The sequence below is a fragment of the Antedon mediterranea genome, chromosome 1 (genome assembly GCF_964355755.1).
Source record: "Antedon mediterranea chromosome 1, ecAntMedi1.1, whole genome shotgun sequence".
Taxonomy (NCBI): Eukaryota; Metazoa; Echinodermata; class Crinoidea; order Comatulida; family Antedonidae; genus Antedon; species Antedon mediterranea.
This window is the reverse complement of record NC_092670.1, coordinates 17,980,611-17,996,909: the sequence shown is the minus strand read 5'-3', so window position 1 is coordinate 17,996,909 and position 16,299 is coordinate 17,980,611. Positions and strand designations below refer to the sequence as shown.

The 16,299-nt window shown below is 34.8% G+C and overlaps 1 protein-coding gene across 1 annotated transcript; it reads right to left on the bottom strand.

Annotated features, from left to right (window-relative positions):
• Nucleotides 1-89: 89 nt before the first annotated feature.
• On the bottom strand, nucleotides 90-15,465 carry LOC140059795 (proton channel OTOP2-like). The gene is made up of 6 exons (XM_072105717.1): nucleotides 15,348-15,465; nucleotides 4,373-4,520; nucleotides 3,825-4,084; nucleotides 3,270-3,468; nucleotides 2,731-2,966; nucleotides 90-2,343 (listed from the first exon to the last, which is right to left on the bottom strand). Exons 1-6 carry the CDS (start codon nucleotides 15,463-15,465, stop codon nucleotides 1,436-1,438), a joined length of 1,869 nt encoding a protein of 622 aa, XP_071961818.1. The 3' UTR covers nucleotides 90-1,435.
• Between the last annotated feature and the right edge of the window lie 834 nt (nucleotides 15,466-16,299).

Sequence of the window (16,299 nt, the reverse complement as noted above, 5' to 3'; positions counted from 1 at the left end):
CCGGAAACGAAACAAGCTACCGTATCTTCACAATCATCAAATTTTCTATAGACCCAGTCACGCAACAAAATGCCAATAGGCTACATGTATATATTTAACAAGTTTTATTTATAGTATCGGTACATTTGTAATTCCATGCAAATAATGTTTTACAATGCTTAATGAATTCAGATCTATTTCTTTAGAATTATTACAAGGCTTTCAAAGCTTTGGTGTAAAATACAAAAATATATTTATATAATGTGCGTATATATTGGTTTTTAAGAATGCTAATTTTACAGCAGCAATACAAAATGTGCAGTAATTTCATGTAGGCCTAGAATTGTTTAAGTGCAGGTTGACCGGAGGCAGCGAAATTGTACCTGCTAATGGTCCATGCTAAAACCAAAGCAACAGAGCACAGGAACTCAGTTATTTATGGTCCGTTCATGGATGCGCGCCCCATTCTTCGCTAAATATATCAGTATCATAGAGCCTGCCTACATTGTAGGACACTTGCTTTAATTTACTCTAAAACGAAATATTTATCAAAGATTCAGTTTAGAACCAGCAAACATTAAGCTATATACAATCCTAGTTCTGTATAATTTTACGCTGCGAGTTTTGTAATCGATTAGCCGATTCTGTATGCACAGGCAAATTATGTACAGCGTCACATATGTATCACATGTAACAACTTCATCATAGGCAATAAGCCTAAATAAAGCTTAACATAGTACAAACGTCACATGTGTTACACATGTGACACTGTATTGCAGAATTCGCCTATGATACTAGACATTATTCTACAGAGAATCGAGTGAAATGATTACTAATGTTGATTTCTAAAAAAAAATTGTCTATTATACATTTCACCTTGAACGAAATAAAATATTCTGTAATAGTGTGTAAACAATAGTTAATTGATTCTATTTAAAAAATGATTGCTAATTGTTTGTTTGTATGTATATTATATGTATGTATTCTTTTGTTATGTAAGTAAATCATTGTTCCACTCGCAGTATATTTTCGCCAGCGAATCTCAAACACTATATCAACAATCAAATAAAAATATATTTTGCTAATTTTCAGCTAACTCATATTTTGTTGTATGTATATTAATTTGTAAGCATTATTTCAACAGTAATACACTACAACGTATGATTCGGCATATAAGACACCGTATTTCCCAGTGGCAATAATTGTTGGTTAGGCCTATGTATAAAATTCCATTGTAAATCATCATAAAAATGTTAAACACGGTGAATATTTTTCCGCAAAAGAACTAAAATCAAATACTGATATCCGATTGGTTGTTTGGACTTGGCTTTGACCTGACCAAAAAAGTCCGTTCATTTAGAATCGTAATGCTTTCACTACCGAAAAATATCCATGGCGTTTAAAGAAATTGGTATTACCCTGTAAAAAATGATATTATTTAGTCATCATGTGCATATTATGCATCGGAATCGACTGGTTTGCCAGAACTCCAGATCTCGAAAAAGCAAGCGGTCGAATGGAAGCGAAAGAGGATCTCCAGAGGTGCGGCCAGATGGATCACCACATACCAGGCACTGGATCCGTAGTAATCATTTTCCATAGCAAAGAGGTCGTATCCACCTTTTAACTCGTATGAGCATAAGATCCACCAGGCAACATTGCAGACAAGCAAGAACATCAGAATCTGCTTGGTACGCGTTTCTTTGAAATCTTCAGGAGGTTTTCGACTCATAGCTGCCAACATAAGCAACATCTGAATGACAGTCTGTCCCATATGGGTCAATTCATCAAACAGTAACAGCCCGGCGTGTTTGTACGTTCCGAGAGTCGCGATGGAAGCCACGAACGTAAACAGACTCTGAAGAAACGAACCGGCAACGCACAAGAATAACATACTGACGTCGAAATGATGCATAGGCCCTTCAACGTGTTCATATTTCCAGCCACCTTTATATATTCCATAAAAAGCCATCGCGCACGCTATGCTGCATATAATGTTGAGGAATATACGATACCCGTGGTAGGTTTCAAACGACATGTCTTTCTTTAGCGGGTCTTTGGTATAGATGATGTTTAAGATAAGTATAATCACACCACACATTGTCATGATGACACCGAGAAGTAAACCACACTCGAAGCTAAACGTGTAGTCGTGACTGGTATGTGCAGAGTGGTTGTGGTTGTGACTGTGCTCAATGCGTCGATTAATGTTCTGCCACATGACGTACGCTAAACCAGCAGCCATGATGCTGTACTCGACTGTGAATGAGTATAGGTACTTGGAGGCGTAGTAAACAGCTTTACTTAAACCTTCGCCCTTGTCACATTGGTATAGCTCCGTTGTTTGATTCGTCGAGTTATAACCTGAACAAAAAACATGATTGAATATGATTAAAGTAATGAAATATTTCACTAGTTTTATATATGTGTTATAGTACAAATAATTTCATTCGGTGAAAGCTGGAAAGGTTATATTTTCACTTGGCTTCGACTCGTAAAAATATATACTCTTATAAGGGTGAAACGAATGACACTATGTTTCAACTCTACGGTTGTCTCTATTCACGAGACATTCGGAAGCAATGCAACGACGTAGGCACAACACAAATGAGTTGACCAATCACAAGCGACAGTTGGGATGATTCATCGCATCGTGATTGGACCTTGCGTTGGTTGTACTGTATTTAGGAAAATGCAATGGCTACAGTATTTAGTATTCAGTAAAGTATTTAATATTCAAATTGGACTTACTCGATCCGTAAAATAAGTCTGTTTTGTCTCCCATATATGGAGCACGGCCGTACAAATATCCAGCTTTCTCGGCTCCATAGTCAGCTCCCGCGTCACCTGTGTTTTTCTTTTCGCTGTATCCTCCGCCGTAGCTATCGAATTTAAACGTCTTTATTAAAAAGTCTTCCCACGTCTCTTCAATAAGTGTTCGAATCCAGATGGAAAGGTTGGTTGCTACTAGGTGCATAAGTGCCATTCTGTGAAGATAAAACGAACGATATTTATTATCGTGTCAAGTCATTGCAACATTAAGCTTTGTTTGCTGCACTTGGGCGCAACGCAATTAAGTACGTACGCGCAACGCAATCATTTAACCAGACGCGATGAATCTGACCTAGGTTGGGTTAAGGTCGTCGGTCGATCCTCGGTCGGTCATTACAAATCGATAGCTTTCCAATAATGCCATTGTGCGCACTCTAAACATGCGCTATGCGCAGACTAACTTTGAAAACCGGCAGATGCGTGGTTGTGTGGTTTTCCGTTCAGCCTAGTGTTCTTACCTGCAAAGAGGCGTCCATCTCACCAAGCACACAGATGAAAATCTCCAGAAGAAGTAGATTTGTAACATTGTGAAGGTGACACTGAGGATAGATCCAAAGGCCATGGCATTGCTGTAACAAGGCTCTCCGGTCTCCACGTACAGAGCTGTTCGCATAATGGCCCATAGGCACCCGCCACATCCGAAGAATAATAGGCCAACTGCAGAATAAAAATTAGCAGAATGTATATGTATTTAGTTCTCTTATCTATTTACATATTAGGTCTCTACCATTTACGTCACGTTTCTGCGTATTCCTTCATTTTACTATTTACGTACGTGTAGCCCTATTTAGTTCCTTTAGCATTTAAGCGTTTAACGTATTTAGTTCCCTTGCCATTTACGTGTGTTTACGTATTTAGTTTCCTGATCTAGTGTGTACGTATTTAATTCCATTGTCGTTTACATATTTAGATATATTAAAATCGACGGGTTTACGTACATAGTTCTCTTACTATTTACGAACTTAGTTTACCTTGCCATTTAGTCTACGTCTTTACGTATGAGTTAACCTTACCATTTACGTATTTATTGCTGGCATGGAGATCCCATCGTTCCTCATCAGCCGTGTCTGGAAGCGGCTTCTTGGCAATTGGAACCAGGATAAGCCAAGTTAAAGAAACAAGATAAAGAAAGATGAAGTATCCCTCAACGTGTTCCAGAGTTATCGGCTTGTAGTCTGTGTTGAATTTAAGGAAGACGTAGGCCATATCGAGTGTGGCAGCAAGTATTACGACTATTAGACAATGGAGTGACGAGAGAGCTGACCAAACATCTCTGTAAAATGAGAAAAATGTCGTAACATTTATGATAAAAATATTAGTTAACACAGATGTCCGCAGATGTCTGGTTACATAGTTTTAAAGCTAGATTTCCATTTCTTGTAGGCAACTCAAAGGCGTAAGCGCGCTGAAATTAATTTGACCAATCACGACGCGATGGATCCCCAAATACGTGTATTGGTCAACTTCTTGCGTTGTGAAGAGAAGACAGATACCTTAGATGCCTCGTTTTACAGCCACACTGCAATTCAGATATCTAAAATAATGAATAATGTATACTCACTCGGGATTGTCATGTTCCTCGTGACCGTGTCCGCCATACCCGTGGTCTTCTATTATATGAGGAGCAGATCCGTGTGGAAATCTTAAACTCAGCTCGAGCGATGTGTTGCGGGCATCGTAATGTGAAGAAGGCATCAAGTCGTGAGCTGCTAAAAAAGACAAAAATAAGTTACAAAGTTATTTTATTGTATTTTATATATTCAAATATTCAACCAACACATAAAGAAACAGTGGTAGCCTAACATTATATATATTCTTATCGTTGTATTACTGTCTGTTACTGTTGCAGGCTTTATAAAAAGACAGACTTTGTGTACGTGTATGTATACACGTAGGCTAAAACAACCAATCGTTGATCTGGAGTACCCACTGGGAATATGATAATAAAAAAAGATTATTGATGCATAGTAAAGAAGGGGAGGAAGATTGAATTATAGGAACATGCAGTCTATTCAACGCGGTCCAATTCAAGAAATAAGACGTAAATGTCACACTTAATAAAATGTCATTGTAGATCTGGCGAATAATTGTGTCCAAATTGGGTTTTATTATTTAGTATGTGTACACGGCAAGACCAATATAGAAGACCTGTCTATTTTCATGTGGGTTACAAACAATAATTGTTTTAATTGTAGCATTTTATTTAAACCACGGCTTTACTTACAATTTAAAAATCAGTGAAAGCTATTTCAATCACTGCTCTACTCAGTGGTTTGTTGTTCATTAACCACATAAAAGACGAGTCTTTACCAAATGTATACCAGATATGTTGTCACGGACCAGGACCCAATTCTGGACCACTTTTTTATTGTTTTGCTAAATTTAGTGCTTACGTTAAATCTACAAGACGGATATTTATCTCAATTTTTGATTCTTTTTCTCTTTTTTACTCCTGGCGGAGGTTGGAACTCTCTGATTGCTCTTGTTACGTAACTACATTTTTATTCATTTTACGCGGTGTTCATTTTAGACGGTGTTCATTTTACGCGGTGTTAATTTTACGCGGTGTTCAATTTACGCGGTGTTCATTTTAAGTGGTGTTCATTTTACGCGGTGTTCATTTTAGGCGGTGTTCATTTTACGCGGTGTTCATTTTACGCGGTGTTCAATTTACGCTGTGTTCATTTTACGCGGTGTTCAATTTACGCGGTGTTCATTTTAAGCGGTGTTCAATTTACGCGGTGTTCAATTTTATGTAACTTTTCGGTAACCTCTTGTAGTTTTTCCAGCTTCTTTTATATCACTAGACATTAAGGTCACCGGAATCAAAACTGAAATTAAAACTTTATGTTATTAATGATAAGAATTCTCGGGTGATTGATACTGATCAATACACGGTGAGATAGGGTCAATGAATTAGGTCTTGGGATAATAATGCAGCGTAATGTTAATTATTATTAGAAGTATAAGTTACTATAATATTCATGGGAGTAATTATACTTACTATAATATTCATGGAAGTTGATGAAAACGATAAAAGAGTGAAAGCTTAGAGGACCGTATTCATTCATTCAATAAACATTTATTTACAAAATCTGAATACACAGGAAAACAAGAAACAAGATTGTACAGAATTATAAAGAGAGAACTCTAATAGTATGGCAACCGTAGATAGAGAACTCTAATAGTACGGCAACCGTAGATAGACAACTCTAATAGTATGGCAACCGTAAATAGAGAACTCTAATAGTATGGCAACCGTATTTAGAGGACTCTAGAGTGCGGCAACCGTATATAGATAACTCTAATAGTATGGCAACGGTATAGATGACTCTAATAGTATGGCAACCGTAGATAGAGGACTCTAATAGTATGGCAACCGTAGATAGAGGACTCTAATAGTACGGCAACCGTAGTTAGAGGACTCTAATAGTACGGCAACCTTAGATAGAGGACTCTAATAGTATGACAACCGTATATAGATAACTATAATAGTATGGCAACTGTAGATAGAGGACTCTAATAGTATGGCAACCGTAGATAGAGGACTCTAATAGTATGGCAACCGTAGTTAGAATGTCGTATTAAACTTGGTTCCGCATAGACGACGAAACGAGTTGACATCAGAAAACATTTAATGTTTAGAACGAAATAAATACTACTGGTAAAAAAATATGGAGAAAAAAACTCCCGAATATCTAGACGAGGTCTAAAAATAAACAGTGACTAATTTCTGTTATTAAATTACGAATCTTGTATGTAATAATGTCTTAGCTAAATGTATGATTTTTGAAATGGAATTGAAGACACACAGTGAGTAATACAATTAGGCTTATCAATAGTACCTTTGATGACAACACATAATTATAATTATGCGAAAGTGGAAGAAAAGTATTTTCAACAAACAGTCCCTAGAACTATCCCAGAAATTACACTAATAATAATTCACTTTCTATTATTCCTCTCCCTTGACATTTTATCAGAAAGGGATGTTTTGTAATTTATTCACGCGAATCGAAAAGTTGTTTTATGCGCATGCGTATATACATATTTTCATCTACTTTTCGTGATGCCAGTGGTAAACCAATAGACAAAATGTTTTATTTTATACAGAATTGAGCTGGAATTTATCAATCTGTTTGCTTATGTCAAACAGTTAAAGAAGTGCTTAAATGAAAATCTGACGTTTATTTATCAAATCAGTGATTTTCATCTTACAAAATGGATACAATATTGTACTTCGAATATAATACAATATTCGAAGAATCAAAACTAAAGTACATGATATGAATAGTATTATTTGTTTTGGGTTAAGATGATTTTTTTTTCTAAGCATTATTTGATAAATCAAAACCCTGGTTGTGTATCGGCATGAATTTGTATCTAACGTGGTCTGATTATTAGCAAGTGGTAAACTGCAGCTGCCTAGAACCAAACCGGTAATCATCTATTACTATTAGTTCGTTTTGAACAAAATAGTATATAGATGTTACATTAAGATCGACTATGTACCGGTACCGTTCCTAATAGTAAACCATACGCACTGAACTAATTCAGAATGATTTAGAATAGGCCTACAGTTTGGTTATCTATTTATTTATTTATTTCATGTAGTGTGTTGAAATATTGCAGCCGACAAAGTGTGCTTTATGAAGTGTGTACTTATACCACACGGCTTGTCATTATACTGAATCAGATATTTAGAATGTTCTTGTTATGTGACATATGATGTCACTACTGCTGAAAGATGAAGTATCTGTACTATAGTGTAGTTAATGTAAAAATGTAAACATTACAGATATACTATGAATCAGAGTTAATAGTCGTGTGGACCTAGTACATGTTTCAAGACGAGTTTTCCCACTATAGGCCTAGATATACAACGCAAGGACGTCAGCTCAACATACCGGTAATGCTTGGTTCCCACTAGAAACGCAACGCAAGGACGTAACGCAACGTAAGGGATTTGAACAACCACAAACGATGAATTATTCGAACTGTCGATTGCCATTGGTCAACTTACTTGCGTTGCGCTTACGTCCTTGCGTTGCGTTCTAATGGGAACCAATCATAAGTGATTTACCAATCAAAAGCGATGGGATATTTGAACTGTCGCTTGTCATTGGTCAACTCGCAAGCGTTGCGTTTACGTACTTGCATTGCGTTTACATCTCTAGTAGGAACCAATCTTTCTCTTGTGTTATTTTCATTGCTGCCGGCATAGAATGCCATTACAAATACACGTTGTTTCTCTATGCACTAAACCAAGTAACGGATGACCTAGCCGATAGGACAAGTTAAATCGGAATCACTATGATTTTCTGATTTCCTTCAAATAGTAAAAGGCTTTACTTATGACTAATTCTTACTATTGTGCACGTTTTGGTAAAAAACAAACGGTTGGAACAAGTTTCAAAAGAAAAGAAACTGTAAAGTAAGAAAGTTAAAAGTTGCCTTCTGAAGAGAAGAGCAAGATTTTTGTTTATCTGTGGGTGACTTAATAGCCAATTACTGTACGTTTGTTTCTTTTTACTTTTTGAATAATCTTAGGTGTACATAAACAAAATAGGTTACGTATTATTTGTGGAGGCGTCGCAACGACCACGTTTAATATGCCTTACTAACATAGGCTTACCTTAAAAGATCAATTGTTGACGAGACTGTTATGCGACGCGTCGCAGAAGCCAACATTAAGCTCTGTCTCACTATCAAAATAGTTTGACAAAAAAAGTGTGATGTGCCCAAATGGTAATGATATGCTTAAATATGGTAGTGATATGACATCATCATGTCCATATATGGGCACATATTTTTGTTGTCATAAAGTTTGATAGTGTAGACAAAGTTTTAAAATAGTCTTTCTAAAACAGGCTGAAAACACGAGTCATGATACTACACAACTCTTATTTTTCTGTCAATTTAGTTTAGCCTAACACACAGACAGTGATCTTTCTAACAATTTAAAACTGATTAGGTAAAACGGTTGAAGGTTCTAAGCACATTTACAAACGTTTATAAACCGTTTAAGGAAGTGTACTTTGATAGCCCAACGTCAAAACATTTTGCAAATTGTAATACAACTATTTGGGGTTTTTTTTCGTTCCAGGCTACATTATATTTGAAAAAAAAACCAACTACAATAGGCCGGAAAAAGGCCATTTAACGGTTAATTTGGAGGAATTTAATTATATACTCACGGTACTTATCGCCATAATTTCTTGTTCGATATAAACTATCCCGAAACCAGTCCGAAATCCTTGTCATGTTTCAAGAATTAACAGATAATTCGAGAAAAAAACAAAATTGTATGTGTGTCTGTTTTTACCGGACGACGGTTATCCCATTAAAGTATACCTAATGGGTGGATATAGCAGCCTCGAAGCGTCTTTGTACACGGCGTCCGGTTGTTGTTGTTGTTGAACCCGTCCTATCGGAAAATATCAAGTAGTAGGTTGGTAACTACAACGGGCCTATAGAATATAATCATCCGGTTAACAATTTAATTTAATGTTTAACCGCAACTGGTGTAAAGCGTTTACTCGTAGTTATAGATTGCGCTTTAACTCGTGTAAAAAATGTGTGCGTCCTTCAATATCTGTTAGTGGTGAATTCTACAGGCCGTCGCTGGTAACTTCTCAAAAGTAGTTCCTTTACTCATTATGTAATCTGAAATGGCCTCGATCTTTGTCTAACCTTATTAAGAGTGTGACCACTACCGCCTAAAAATTAAAGCAATCCGGCTACGTCATTTAGGCCTAACAACAAGACAAGATTCCGTTACTATGGCACGAGAGACGTACGCATATGTTGACGCCATGTGACGTTTTATTCGGCCTAAACCAGACGTAGTTGTTTTGTTTACAGATTTTGTTACAGTTTTTGTCAAAATATGAAAACGAATTTTAACGAATTCTTTTTAATTTGTCGAAGTTAATGATATTTGATTTTATGACCTTTATAATTAAAAAAAAACTTTACCAAAGTTTTTAACGAATACACTTATTTAATAAATACACATTTTGATTTTATCAGTGTGGTAAGATTTTTATTTTATTCATTATTGTTCAAAGGATTGTGTCTGTAACACCTGACTCATGTGAGACGACATCCGTTTCTTGTTACTAACCATATTAACGTATTATGTCCACTTTTAATAGTATAATTTGGTGGATTATTCAACGGTGAGGGGCTCACTCTGGAATGTCACAAGTGCGTACAAAATCTCTAGTGAAAATGGTATTGACTTTGTGCAAATTCGTTAACTTGATTTCAATTTGAATATAGTATATAGTATTGATGCCTATTTTTGTAATCTTGTATTTTTCTACTGCAATTTGTTTGGTCAATTACTGTGCAATAATATTTTTAATCAATTTAATTAAATTAAAATTAAAAAAAAAATAAATAAATAAATAAAATAAATAAATTAAATAATAATTAATATGTAAATAAATTGTATTTTTGTAATCGTAGTTTAAGAAATTCCGACCTATTTTGTATATCGTTCATTTTATTTTTCTATTTTATGCGATTTTAATTAATGTACAGTAAGAATATTTATAACTTAGTTTAAGAAATCTTATTTCGAATAATTTGAGGTTACTTTTGTAATTATTGCTTATGATGTTTGTCTTTATGATGTGAAGCGCCTTTGAGCATGAGTTTTCATGAAAAGGGCGCTATAGAAATCTGGTAAATAAAATAAATAAATAAACTTTGTATTCGTCATGTCACGTGTGACATAGGCCTATATTGTTCGTTTTATTATTTAAAAAAATGCTTTTTTCTTCCTCAACTTGTATGAAACTTTATCTCATAATTTTCTTTTTTATTTTTATTCAAAGGGTCTTACGACTACAGAAAATAAACTTGTCTTTGTAAGATCCCTGCAATATTGTATATAACAATGTAATTGAATTTAAAAGGTCTTCTGTCAAACCCACCAAACCAAATAAAACGCCAATTCTTTTAATTGTATCATGATTTAAAAAAGTTATACTGAATTGTGTTGGTAATAATCAGTTAAGCTTTGTTGCACATGACCTAGTGCAAGGACTTAAACTATTTTACCAATCACAAACGAGAGTTTAGACGATCAAGCGTAATTACCGTAGAAAGAACCAACCTTGATTTCAGATAATTCTATATCGTATGTTTTGGTACGTTATTCACCCTCCTCCAATAATAATAATAATAATTAATAATCTTGTTAACACTTATAATATAGTCTTGACTCGTCGGTGCTGTCTGAGTTGAATCCCGACGGGACGATAGTTTTTTGGTCGTCGCGAGAACTTTAAGACGCTGTCTTAGTTGGCCTTTACCGCTTTATCATCATCATCATCATCGTCATCATTTCATCATCGCTTTATGACTGTTTTGATCTGCAATAATTTCGACAGAAGGAGGTGAAGATTATTGGAGTACGAAACTTTTAATCGATATGCAAACAATTTAAAATAACGTTATGACTACTAATTATTAATTTTCAAGGAAATAAGTAAAATAACCAGGTCAGTGTCAGGGTCATAATTTTCTTGCTGAGGATAAGCTTTATTTCTACTAAGGCTTCGTTCAGACATTAATCTTTGCCAACATGGTCTGATGGATTAATAACTATAATACCGGTACACTCAGTGCAAATGTATAAATAAATATATAAATCCAAAGGCAAATTACTGGCTGGATTTCAGTAGAGATGCAAAATAAAATAAGAAAAAATTCTTGAGACTGTAGCTCATCGAGAATGTACAAGTGACAATTACATGATTATGATAGAAATTAATTATGTCTACTAATTGCAGAAGTACGCAGATGTTTCGAATGTCGTAATTAGGATTTAAACCAACGATTGGTTAATAGGACAAGCGGATCTAATTAATGCCCAGGTATCAATTGGTTGCGTGTCTATATGATCTGAAACCGTACAGAAATGATCCATCTATAGGTTTATCTTTCTTGGAGAAATCTAACCATTTACCTGTTAGCCTCAATTCGAGTAGTTTTTTTAGATATGCCGGTTTTTATTCGCGCGAATTTAATCATTAACTTATTTATTGTCATGGCCCAGTGGGTTGGTTTGTTTGTTGGTTTGTATTACTAATATTCCTCTCCGTGTTGGTCTGGCTGTTGGTTTGTGACATTTCTGTCCTCGTAGTTTAATATGGTTGACAGTGTATTTTTTTCAGTTCAATAACGGTTTTCTGAATATTTTACACAGTTAAAATATGTATACGATGTCATTTACTAGTATAATGTTTTCATCTCTTGTGTGAGAATCTGGTATCAATACCTTATTATATTTGCAGGGCTTCTGTTTCCGTTCCGTTTTGATAACGTTTTGCATGCTTACGTTGACTTCTTGTACTGTTGTTTGAATGGTTATGCGGTTCGTTCGTGATTAAAATACGAGAAAGAATTAAGTACTGGGTATAGGCCTAAAGTCCTTTGTGTTGTCCCGACTCATTTCCATCCATGGGTTCAGCCTTATGACCTGGCTGCTGAAGGCAGAAATACGCTAAATCGATGTCGGCAATTCCCCGAACCATAACAATTGGCGTCACGGAGAGGATTGGATAGGGTTGGGCAAGATTGGAAAGTCAACGAGTCGAGTTCATCTTGGGACCTACAAGCGGAAGCCCTGAATCAATATGGTGCAGAGAAAGAAAGAAAGAGGTTTATTTTATATTAAAATTATAAGAAATAATAATTGCTGTGTCACAGATTGTGATTGTTGAGTATTCCGATATTTCGAAACAATTTTTATATGTTTTTACATATATTCATGTGAATTGTATTGTTGATCGTATGTTATATGTTTAGAGTACTTAATATTGACAGTTTGCAGTTTACCGAACTATACCTGAAGTTGTTCTGTAGTTTATTAATATATTTATTTGTTTTATAATTATAAGATATTCAAATTTATAATTCCTTCTGCAATATGGCGACTAGAAATCTGCCTAAAAGCCTGAAGCTACCGGTCGACGTAGGTGACATGATCGCGGCGCTTACTAATGCATTCAAGGGAATCAACACCAGAAAACACCTCCCGTTAAATTATCAAGGCGTTCCTCGGTCTCCGAGTGATATCTCTCTTAAAGATTGGTTATACGATTTCCAATTGTATTGTGAATATTATTAGGTCCTGATGAACAATATACCACGCTTATAGTTAAAATTAATTTATTTGATTGTTGCACATTGTTTGCGCATCACAATTAGTAACTATAAGACGAATATATTTGCGCGAACATTCATTAGTTCTGATTGGTTGCACAATTTTCGCGTCATTGATACGGTCGTAGTTTGAAATGTGAATAGGCATGCAAATTAGTAAACGCTATGCAACGTGTAAAACCAGCTTTAGATATCACTTATTCGCGGGAATAAATGCGGCTAGTGGAAAACATGCTCTATCGTTTTTAGAATTAAACTAATAGGCCTATCTATCAAACATTCTTAAGTCCCATTTACACTAGGGCGATAACGATCGACGATAAATTAACTGTTTTCCTTCTAGAACTATAGGATAATCGTGTATGCTGTATTTGATAAAAATAATATTTTTAAAATCCAATCAACGTTATGATCAATAAAAGCAATAAAATTGTTGTATTATTGCTCTTACTAATCATGACTTCATTTGATTGGACGTGAGGAAATACTATTTTCATCAAAGGCAGCATAGATGATAATCCTATAGTTGTAAGATGATAACTTTTAAAAATTCTTTTGTTTTAGGTATAAAAAGTGTATCGAACTCTTTTTTTTTTTATTAAAGAGCAATGCTATACGTTTCTAGGAAATTCATACACCAAAACAAAGTGATTAATACTCTGATTGAATGTAATAGTCAATTTGATGGGAAATCATTTATTAAAATGTGTTCGATAAGTTCGTGTGACAGGAATAATGTATTCAGTGAACGTCCATCCCTATGGACTTCTCAGACAGACCAATACTTGTAAGATTACTTAATAGGTTTAGTAAATGTGCAGTGTGATATTCCATACTGCAATGGCAAAATCTTACGTCCGAAGTATTGGTCTATAACACAGATATCTTTTAAATATCAACATATACTATATACAAAGTGTTATGCTTTGTTGGCAATTATAAAATAGTAGGAAAGATGCCAAAGTAGCTATTCTTTAAGTTCAGTTCATTTTAAATATTTATTTTCATTCATTTATATATTCAAATTATATTAATTACACTGTTCCCTGTTCATGCAGTAAATATCTCTTTCTTTAATATCGGATTACCGTTTCCGTTTTTTAAAGAGTTATAATTGAATTAAAAATATTATTTATTACGAAAATTGTATGAATATGACGTAATTGGTTCACGTGATTTCGGTACTTTAAGAGGGGATGAAACACAACTATTTTTATTCACAAATCATAATTTCTATGGATTATTGTATTATTGTGAAATTGAATAGCTAAGAATTCAGTATAGCCTATAGGCCTATTTATCTTTCCATCACTGTCTGCATTTTAACCAATCTTTATTGGAAACATTTGCTATTTTCTATATCATGTACAGGTATTTGTTTAATTGACAACCGAATTTTAAAATTTTTCTCTTTTTAGACTATTTTATTAATATAATTATTTGTAAACATGTTCAGAACAATTCATTCCCATGAATTTTTCACTCCTTTTAAAACATTGTAGGCCTACATTTTGTCTGTCTTTGTATTTTGATTTTAAAGTTTGTTTGTAAGTTTTTTAATGTCTTTTATGAATGTTTTTAATATATTGCTCTAAAAAAACAGGACCATGTAAAACAGGTGCAACATCTATACCTAGGGCTTAATATGTTTTTATCCTGTCTACATATGTTTTTGAATAAATAAAAACAACAACTAACCCGGAAACACAGCGTATTCAGGCAGAAAGACCGAATTCATTCAGTAAAGTTTGAAAAATATTATAGAATATCTTATCATCGTTTGTTAATTGTTATTGAACGAGTCTTTCTTCTGTTAATCAGAAATGAAAACAGTCCGAAAAAAATTATTTAATTTATTGCCAGCGATTTGTTGCATGCGTTTCAAAACGTTCCGTTTAAGATATTTCCGCCTGTCGCAACGACTCTATGTTTACACTCAAGCACTTCATTAGTCATCAATTTTAGTTTGTTGATAATAGAGAACTTATGCTTAAAACAGTAATTAAGTTAGAGCTAAATTATTCTAGGGTGGTTAGAGTTTATGCCGTCAAGTTTAATAGCCACAAGTTGTGATTATTCGTGGTTCCAGGGGTGGACGGCCGGTCCTCTTTTTGGTGGCTTTCTTTGCGCTTTTATTAACTTCCGTAGACATAATACACTATTTTATTTGTTATCCTGATCTACACCCTAAGATATCCAATCCAGATAAACTACTCTGGTCTCTCTCGAATAATCAGTACCTCGATTCTGGCACTTCCTATCCTGGAAATGCCACTTACCTCTGTTGCAGAAACGTTGTAGAAAAATTGTAATAATGCATAAATATTGCAAAAACTATCACATAATCTATGTCTTACCTTTTGACATGTTCTTCTTCGTTCTTGAAATAAAGTTACCGACAGTCTCAACGAACGAGTTACGATTGTAACCACCGCCTCCACTGTAATCGTACGAATGCGATCCGTAGTTATACATTGTCGTCACTTTTGTCGTAAAAATGTGCAATGGCGGTCGTAAGTGCCGCACGGGTATGGTCTGTCCCAGTCTATCGCTGTGGAATGGTCTCAAATTGTGAATGCTAACGGGCGTTTAGAAGTAAGCAAGTTTTGATGACGTAGTATTAGCTGGGGAAGTTGTATGATTCACTCGTTTATAACCTGCCTGTGGATCTCTTGCAAGCTACAGTTGGCATGTATTGAATTTGGGAAGTAATGCATGTACAGATTTTTGCAAACGCTATAGCCTACTCACAGGTTTATAATTAGTAAAGCTGTTCAATTTCATAGATAGATAGGCCTACACTCAATTTTAGATATGCCCCCTAAGCTGCCCAAAACAATTATTACTAAAACAAACACAGAGCTAAATTATACATACACAATTAATTAGGGGGTTGAGGTTGACTTATCTTAAAATCCGTTTTGCTGTGTCGTTTGGTTGTTGCAAAGTTCAGAAAGGCTTTCAACCATAATAAACCCTTTTATCAAGAAACCAATTTTCGAAATAGATATACGTTTTCTAATTTGTTTATCTTATTTAAACAGGCTTTTGTTTATCAAGCTGCCTTTATATTAAGAAGAACTCTAACATTGCCGCTTTCCATATCTAGTAAGTTTATCTGCCGCGCCTAATAATCTGAAATGCAAGATAGTCTTAAACATTAGCAAATACATTAGTATTGTTTGCATAATTTGCTACTGTAGACTTTTGCAAATTTGGAAAACTCAGAGTTTTCGTTCGTTTGCAAACTAAAGTTATCTTGTGTAGACTTCTGCAAGCTTGTTTTCTGCAGTTTGCCGTTTGTCAACT

Excerpts from the sequence above, each read along its gene's own strand:
- LOC140059795 (XM_072105717.1), bottom strand. The coding sequence starts at position 15,465 with ATGTATAACTACGGATCGCATTCGTACGATTACAGTGGAGGCGGTGGT. Across the intron at positions 2,967-3,269 it reads AGATGGACGCCTCTTTGCAG|AATGGCACTTATGCACCTAG; the intron begins GTAAGAACACTA and ends TTATCTTCACAG. Across the intron at positions 2,344-2,730 it reads AGACTTATTTTACGGATCGA|GTTATAACTCGACGAATCAA; the intron begins GTAAGTCCAATT and ends TTTTTTGTTCAG.